Raw genomic sequence first — 9,114 nt, 5'->3', positions numbered from 1 at the left:
TCACCAGGACTTGCCTGGTTAGAGTCTTCCCCTTCGACAATCGGAAGCCTCCACGACCTGTGGGTGCGATGCGATCACCTCCACATCATACGAGACTGGAAGCCAAGTAGCCACCATCTTGACCCTCTTTTCCTCGGGATTCAGTGGTGAGAGGCTCACTTTCCTCCCATCTTTTAGCTTCTTTGTTTCCTGCAGGAAACAAAGGGTGGCTTGATCTTTGGGCATGATGATCATGCCCTGATCTTGCGCAACCCGGATTGACAACCGGATTTTGCGCTCCATCAGAGTCGGTCTCCGGCCTCGGTCGTTTCGGTCCGCCCTTTCGGCTTTGGGGCTTGCTTGTGAGGGCACCAGTTGTTTCGGCTGGTTCAGCTGGTGCTCCTGATTCGGTCAGTGGGGTCGTCTGAGGGGTGCTCAGAGGCCTTCCTGGTCTAGGTGCTGGTCCATCTGTTGGACAATCTGGTGGACAGACATATTCTTATATGGTTTTTCTGTCTTGTCCACCATCTTGGCAGCAGGCATGATAGCGTCATCTTGTGCTCGGGTTTTCTTTTGCCATGGTTTTTTAGTTTTGTTTTCCATATACTTGGCAATGCTTCATCCACTCACGCCCCCACCCACCACAGAGTCCAACAAGGGGAAACTGAGTGTTAGAACCAAAGTCTAACAGCAAAAGGGGTGATGAGTGGATATACGCAGCCAATTAGCTGTTTGCAGTGGCACGCACGGACGGTGTGAGTACCAATGGCAGCATGACTGCTCGAACCCCAGCCTCCCGAGGGAGACCAGCCGATTGACCTGACCGGGCCTGGATCAGGCCCGCCTGTCTTGCCGAATGGAGGACCAAAGAGGCGTGTTGCTAGCCGCAGGGCGTACTCGTGCACGGGATCGCTCAACCTCCAGGACTCCCGTCTCCCAACTCACAAGGCTGCTAACGCACGGCAAACACGTGGGTAGGTGTGAACCTCTGGGAGTAGCCCAGAGGGATGCCCTTCCACCTACAGGAAATCATTGATGGGAACACTTCTGCTCCTCCGTCAGTAAGGAAGGGAGCTCTTTCACTTTTTCCAGGCAGTTCCTCTCCATTCCTCAGAGAGGACCTGTACCCTTTTTCAAAGTGAATCCCTCTTTTCTCTGAAACACCCAAAGGTTTGTTTCACCTCAGTGAGAAAAGAGGGGGGTCCTGCACCTGTTTCCAGTGAGTTCCTTCATCTCTCTGAAACAGCCAGCCACAGACTGTTTCATCACAGTGAGAAGAGAAGCTAATATTTTCCCAGGTGGTTCCTATGGCAGGACGGTTTTTTTAAAGTGAATCCCTCTTCTCTCTGAAACACCCAAAGGATGTTTCACCTCAGTGAGAGAAGAGGGATCCTGTACTTGTTCCAGTAAGTTCCTTCATCCCTCTGAAACAGCCAGCCACAGACTGTTTCATCACAGTGAGGAGAGAAGCTAACTTTTTTCCAGGCAGTTCCATGACAGGGCGGGTTTTTGCTGAATCCCTTTTTCTCTCTGAAACACCTGAAGCTGTTTCACCTCAAGTGAGAGAAGAGGGGTCCTGTACCTGTTCCAGTAAGTTCTTTCATCCCTCTGAAACAGCCAACCACAGACTGTTTCATCACAGAGAGGGAGAGAAGCTAACATTTTTCCAGGCAGTTCTTATGGCAGGGTGGGTTTTAAAGTGAATCCCTCTTCTCTCTGAAACACCCAAAAGGGTGTTTCACCTCAGTGAGCGAAGAGGGGTCCTGTACCTGTTCCAGTAAGTTTCCTTCATCCCTCTGAAGTAGCCACCCACAGACTATTTCATCACAGTGAGGGAGGGAAACTAACTTTTATCCAAGTATTTCCTATCACAGGACGGGAACTTGTGTTCTGTCTAGCGGCAGCTATTAGACAGAACCAGGCTGAAGGCCTGACAAAGAGGGGCTCCTACCTGCCTATCGCCCTATTCGAAAAAGAGAGAGTGGCAGTCATCAGATGGTCTGCCAGACCAGTCCCTAGCAAAAGAATGGCAACTCTATGCACACCGTAAGGCAGGCCTTCTAAGGGCCCCCCAACACACCCTCCCCCGCGGGAGGTAAAGGTCTGCCCACGTCCGAGCACGCGCCCGAAGATGGGGTCCAGTTCACCAGAAGGTGTGCACAGAGTTATCCTAATGCCGAAAATTCGTATAGGAAAGAGTAGGCTAGGAGGGCACGAAGCTACATGCAAGCACATAGCATCGTGGCAACAAACAAGGAGGGGCGCGTCACCGTCCGATAACGCGTAAGAACCGAGGCCGAAATTGCATGGGACCTGGCGCGGTATATCTCTTTAATCCGCCAATGCAAAAGCCTCACGGCCGAGAGGTCATGGTGACTCTTGGCGTTATCCGGCTTGGCGCCACCCGCTGCACCTCGTCCACCGCCTTTGCCGGAACGCTCCCCCTTTCTCTCTGAATTGTCCAAGTAAGGACCGATTCACCGCAGAGAGAGAGGAGAGGAGAGGTCCTTCTTCTTCAGTTGCTCGATGTCCACTTTAGTTCAAGCTTGCTTGCTTGAGATTTGCGAAGTTCTGGCTTCGCCCGGGCCTTTCACTTATGACCCGGCCTGTGTCAGCTTTTTATGGCTGTCTCATTTGTTTGTCTGACACTCGGTGCTTACCGTGGCGGTGGGATTGCCAGCAGGCGCTCCTGTAGCCGTGGTGTAAGCATCTCGCATAATCTCTTTGCCAGCACGACGGCTGTGTTCTGTGGGGTTTGTCTTAGGAATTGCGTGTGCACGCAATTCTCCAAGTAATTAAGTTCAAACACGAGGGTAGTCTTTAGTCTTCTGTGTTCCAGCCGTCAGAGTAGCAAGACCTTTCTCTTGCCTTGCTCCTCTTAAGGCTATTGTTTATTTCTCGGTATAGTGCCACTATTCATGTGCCCATTCTTTCGCAAGTGATTTTCTTTTCTTGTGTATTTTGTTACTATGCGGCGTCACCACTGATTACATTTTCAATGTATAAATATTATACCAAACATTAGAAACATTGATCTACTCACACCGACATTCATGCGACATTCATGAATGTTAATCGGACTGTCGCCCGATTAACATTCATGCCTCATTCATACTTCACCGAAACCTTTATCGTCTTTCTTCCCATTTCCTTCCTTCCTTATTCTCTCCCTTTACACTCATATATATATATATATATATATATATATATATATAATATATATATATAGATATATATATATAATATATATATTTATTCATATATATATATATATAATATATATAATATAAAATATATTATATATATATATATATATAAAATATGTATATCTGTGTGTGTGTGTCTGTGTTTCCGTGTGTGTTTGCGTGTTTGTTTGTGTGTATGTGTGTATGTGTGTGTGTGTGTGTGTGTGTCTGTATGTCTGTGTTTTTTGCGTGTGTGTTTTGCGTGTCCTGTTTGTTTGTTTTGTGTGTGTGTGTGTTTGTGTGTGTGTGTGTGTGTTTGTGTGTGTTTGTGTGTGTGCTGTGTGTGTTTGTGTGTGTGTGTGGGGTGTGTGTTGTGGTGTGTGTGTGTGTGTGTGTGTGTGTTTAGGTATTATATATATATATATATATATAATATATATATATATATATATAGATAGATAGATAGATAGATAGATAATATATATACATATATGCTTGCCATGTATTTTCTTACATCCTTAGACTGCTCGTTTATGCCGGCCACACTTGGCCTGATCGCCTGACTCCTTGACTTCTCCTCACTTGCCCTTCCTTTGCCCTGCTCTCTCTCCTCCTCTCCCTCTTGTCTCTTCCTCCCCCATTCCTCTTTAGATTTGAATTATTATCACGTATCTTTATATCGTAAATATTATTTACAATATAATAATTTTCGATGTCATTATCACCCTAATTAGCATATTCTGTATCATTATCCTTATCATTATCATTTTCATAATCATTAATTTAATGATTTTAATTATTATTGGTAGTACTATCATTATCATTTTTTTTTATCATTATTATTTTTGCAGTCATCATCATTAGTTTAACACGTGGAAAAGGGGGAGGAAAAGGTAAATATACTCTACATATTTATTCGTTATTTTCCACACGATCTTTACAAAGTTGGATGAAATCACTCTGACTCGTCGCTGTCGTCCTCTTGTGACGATTCGTCGCTCTCTTCTTGTGACGACTCGGCCCTGTCGTCTTCTTGTGACGACTCGTCTCTGTCGGCTAGCCCCTTAGACTTTCCCCTCCTGTCTGCCTTCTCCCCTGCCCCTTTCCTCTTGCCTGCGGCTTGCACAGGTTCGTCGTTTTCTGGTGCTTTCCTAGCCTTGCCTCTGCTGCCAGCTGCTTGCTGAGGCTTGTCTCTTCCGCCCGCCGCTCCCCTAGCCCCGTCCGTGGCAGCTGCTGGCGGAGTCTCGTCGCTGTCAGCTGCTCCCCAGGTCCTGCTCCTCCTGCCTGAGGCCGAGGATTGAAGTTTTTGCTTTTTTCGTTCTTGTTCTCTGAACTGCCTCTGAAAAGTCAGGAAAGAAAGAATTACTTGTATCTACTTCTCATGCTTTCCATCACCGTTCCTTTATATAAAGGAGTCAAAGTCCTTGACTCCTTTTCCCTCCTCTCACTCAAAGGCTGGCCCCTGCCGTGAGGCACTGAGGCTACATGGAATCCTCTTACTTGCAGGGAAACCAAACAAGATCCTTCTCTATGTGTCTTGTAGCTATACATACATGTATGTATAGCAATTCCACCTCTTACATGTACACATTCTTTGACAAACAGAAACGCAGAAACATCTACACAAACATGAAAACGAAAACAGCCACAATAAGTAAGGAAACGAAATCGTAACGTTTCGAAATCGTCCATAGTTCCTGATGAGGATCTCTGGACGAGTTCGAAACGTTACGATTTAGTTTAATTTCTTATTGTAGTTGTTTTCTTTTTCACATTATTTCACATTTTCTACGTCCATATTTCCTTCTCTGATACACGTGTGCAAAGGGATGTGTCTGGACGCATGACACACTTACAATCATTCGCTTTAACACGCTGTCTTCCTCTTCGAGTTGCGAGTCCATTTCTCTTTCCTCTTCTTGATCTCTGAGCTGCTTCTGGAAACATCAATTCTTGGGTTATTTTTCCTATCTTTTTTGGCATTATCAGACTTAACATAAGTATCTATTTGGTTGCTCCCACCATCAACACCATCACCGCGTGTGTGCGAAGGACCAGTTCGCCTCTACCTTGAGGGCCTCGATCCTCTTGTCTCGTCGCCTGAGCTCGCTCTCAAGCTCGCCCTTCTCTTCGTCTGCCTCTTCCTCTTTCCTCTTTTCCCTTCTTTTGAGACTTTTCACTCTTTCATTGTGCTCTGTCTGGAAACGAAAGACTTTATGAGTACTGCGTCTCGAAAGACATGTATTTGTTAACCATATGCATTATCTCTTCCTTTCAGCGTGCGCCCACATCAACGGTTTCTTGGTTTCCACAGGGAGAACTTACCTCTGCTCGTGTGAGCTCGCTCTCCTTCTCTCGGATCTGCCTCGTCAGTGCTAGATTCTTGCGCCCTTCTTCTTCCAGACGAGACTGCAGGGAAGGTAAGGCTAACTGTCATCTTTCATCTCTGTCCCCCTCTTTATCCTCTCTCTCTCTATCTGTCATTCTGTTCATCTATGTATTTATTTCTCCACCTGTAAATGCATATATGCGTCTATCACCCCCCCCCCCCTCATTTTCTCTGTTTATCTACCCCCTCTGTCTCTATCTCGCTTTCTATTCACCTCTTTATAGACACGTCTTTCTTTCCTTTTCTATATCCCCCCCCTCTCTCTCGCTCTCTCTGTCTCACTCTCTTTTTATCTGTCACCTTCTCTCTGTATCTTTCTCTTCCTTCCTCCCTCACTTACTCTATTTATTTATCTGTTCTTTTCTGTCTTGTTCTCTCTCGAGTGTTTTCCCATGTTTATTCACTTCGACTTGTCTGTCCATTTACAATACACGAACCTACATTCGCACTGCATATGTCTATATAGTGCCAACTTAATAGACATATACATACATGCATCTTTTAACATATTATCCATGTGCATATTAATAAGTATAACTGCAAGTCTGTATTTCATCACACAGTTGACAACTAACTTGTAAAATTGCATTGTATTCCTGAAGATTTGCGATTTGCTCTTTGAGGCCTTCCTTCTCGGCTTCATGGTCCCTCGCCTCACTCTCACACCTTCGCTGATGCAATTGCACTTGCTTCACCTGGTCCTGAAGCGGTCAACTTGGTTAGGATGATGCGAACAGAATCCAGGACTTGATTTGCATCTGCTTCTGTCATTCTTTTCTTTCCCTCTCTGTGTCTCTTACACGTACCTGCATTATTTTGATTTCCTTTTCCTTTTCCTGAAGGTCCTTCTTCAACTCTCCCATTTCCTTTTGCAGGGTGGTTACCTCTGCCACCTTCGAGTCATACATCTTCAACTCTTCCTGTTCCTCGAGTTTGTCCTGCAAGAGAAAACAGTCTCAGGAAAGTGACGTCTTACATTTTTTCTAATTAGCTCCCCACTTCCGTGTTCTCTTTGACTTCCCTAATATCACAGTTACCTCTCTCTTTTCTTCTCTCCTCTCCCTCCGTTCTTCATTCTCTTCTCTCCCTCTCTGTGTCTCCTACACTTACCTGCATTAATTTGATTTCTTTTTCCTTTTCCTGCAGGTCCTTCTTGAGCTCTCCGTTTTCCTTCTGCAGGTTGGCTGCCTCCGCCTCCTTCGAGTCATACTTCTTCTTCATCTCCTGCTGCTCCTCAAGTTTGTCCTGGAAGGGAGAACAGTCTCAGGAATGTCTCTTCACATTTCTCTACTTAGCTCCCCCTCCCATGTTCTCTCTGGCTTCCGTATGACGGTCACCTTTCTGTGTGTTGTGTGGTGCAGTGGTAGCGGTCTCGTCTGGTACTCTAACTGACCCACGTTCAGTTCCCCACACCGCCAGTGGATGGCAACCCTGGCCATTCCTTGCACACACAGGGTGAAATGGACAGCCTGTCACACTAGGAGTAACCATTGTAATAGATGGAATAAAACACTACTATTTTTCTCTTTTCACTCTCCTTTTCCTCCCTTCTTTTTTCTTTCCTTTTCTTCCCTATTCCTTTCTCTCCTCTCTTCACACCTTTTCTCTGTCTCTTGCACGTACCTGCAGTAATTTGATTTTGTTTTCCTTTTCCTGAAGGTCCTTCTTGATCTTTTCGTTTTCCCTCAGCAGGTTGGCTGCCTCTGCCTCCTTCGAATCGTGCTTCTTCTTCATCTCCTCCGTCACCTTTTCAGGATTGTCCTGCAAGAGAAAAGTCTAAGGAATGCGTTGAGAAAATTGCTTTGGCGCTGCAGCAAAAGCGGAACCTGATAAGAGCAACTGGGGCACAAAGCATGGCCTTACCCTATACGCCAGCAGGGCTTCCTTCACATCCTTATGACATGCTAAGTTTATGGGAGTTTGGCCTGAGGGAGGAAGAAGATTTTATTAAGCGTCGTGTTCATGGGTAATGGGAATGAGGGTGAAAATGGAAGTGAAAGTGAGGATGGGAATTAGGGTAAGGAGGAAGTAGAGCAGAGGAGAGAACGAAGAAGGAAGAAAGAATAATGGAAAAAGAAGAGAATAGCAGTGAACGGGAAAGAAAGGAGACAGGAAAGAGCAAAGTAAGGAGGATAGGTAGAGAGATAAAGATAAAAATAAACATAAAGGAATGAGTAAGAGGGAGGAAAATTGAATAAAGGAGGAAGAGCAGAGAGGAGAGAAGAGATAGGTGGGAGAAAACAGGCGAAGGAAAGAGAAAGAAGAGCAGAAGGGGAAAGAGCGAGAAAAGGAGAAAAGAGAGGAGGACAAAAGGAGAAAAGAATTCAGAAGAGGAGAAAGAGAAAGAAATGAAGAGAAAAAAAGAGAGGAAGAAGAGATATTGAGAAAAAGGACAGAGAAAATGAGATCGGGGATTGGAGGAAGAGAATAGAAAGAAAAACAGAGGAAGATTTTTTTAAAAGGAGAAAGGGGAAGAAATGAGAGATACACAGAAGAAGAGGATGAGACGGAGAGAGAGGAAAAGGAGAGAGAGTGGAAAATGAGAAAAATGATGACAGGAAAACGAAAAAAAGAGAAGAAAAAAAGGAAGTGGAGGGGGAGGAGAAACTGGGGAAAAGGAAGAGAGAAATATAGAGGAGATAGAGAAGAAGGGGGATGAAGTGAACTAGAGGAAGGGAATCAGGGAGGAAGAGTAGAGAGAGAGAGAAAAGAAAACGAGAGAGAGTAGACAAGAAGAGGAGAGAGAAAGGAAGGGAGAGTTTTGGAAGAAGGGAAGAAAGAGAGAGAGAGAAATGGAGGGTTAGAAAGAAGAAAGGAGAAAGACAGAGAGTAGGAAGAAAAAAACGAGAGACAAGGAAGAGGAAGAATAGAATGAGGTAAAGGAGAGAGAAAGGCTGGGGAGGGGTAGAAGAGAAGAACAAATGAAAAGAGAGAAAAAGAAAAACGAGAGAGAGTAAGAAGCGCATAGAGAAAGAAAAAGTAGAGAGAAGGAAAGGAGAGAATAAAAATTATGATAATAAGATATAATGAAAATGAGAATGAATGTAACAGTAATAATAATGCATAGAAATGCATAGTGAAAAAGGAACAAAGCGAAAAGAAGGAAAATAGCATAAATAAACTGTATAACAAAATGATTATGGAAATATATGACAGCTGGAACCATTACTCTACTGACATTAATATCATGAGAAACTTTGATTATAATGATAGTGATAAAAGTAATAATATTATATCCAAAAATAATGATAACACCAAAAACAATTACTATGTTGGGGTGCGAATAATCAAACTAAATGTAATAGTAATAATGTTTACGAATGCACAATGAAAATTCAGTAAAACGAAATGAATGACATTGACATAAATAAACTACATTACTAATGTCAATATCATTTTTTTTTTATGGTAATAACATTTACAATAATAATAATGACATTTTTACCCAAAAATAATGACAGTCACATGATAACAAAGATTAGCACAGCAACAATGGTGAGAATAAAGTAAGAATAAGAATAAGTTAAAGAACAAGAAAAACAATAAGAATTAGACTGCTTG

The 9,114-nt window shown here is 43.9% G+C and overlaps 2 protein-coding genes across 2 annotated transcripts in view; one reads left to right on the top strand and one right to left on the bottom strand.

Moving 5' to 3' along the window:
* Window positions 1-4,062: 4,062 nt before the first annotated feature.
* On the bottom strand, window positions 4,063-7,478 carry LOC119568481 (trichohyalin-like; the record flags this gene model as incomplete). The annotated part of the gene is given in 9 exon segments (XM_037917014.1): window positions 4,063-4,503; window positions 5,021-5,101; window positions 5,234-5,362; window positions 5,490-5,573; window positions 6,129-6,254; window positions 6,360-6,491; window positions 6,664-6,798; window positions 7,177-7,314; window positions 7,417-7,478. Coding segments are annotated over 8 exon segments (1,182 nt in total). The 3' UTR covers window positions 4,063-4,119.
* A 37-nt stretch (window positions 7,479-7,515) lies between these two features.
* The window catches only part of LOC119568517 (zinc finger protein 271-like), an 11,552-nt gene continuing 9,953 nt past the window's right edge, over window positions 7,516-9,114 (top strand). The window contains exon 1 of the mRNA XM_037917056.1: window positions 7,516-7,552. Coding sequence (XP_037772984.1) covers window positions 7,516-7,552 — 37 coding nt within the window. The remainder of the gene's footprint in view (window positions 7,553-9,114) is intronic.

This window comes from Penaeus monodon, chromosome 44 (genome assembly GCF_015228065.2).
Source record: "Penaeus monodon isolate SGIC_2016 chromosome 44, NSTDA_Pmon_1, whole genome shotgun sequence".
In the NCBI taxonomy this organism is placed as follows: Eukaryota; Metazoa; Arthropoda; class Malacostraca; order Decapoda; family Penaeidae; genus Penaeus; species Penaeus monodon.
This window is presented reverse-complemented; position numbering and strand designations above follow the sequence as displayed.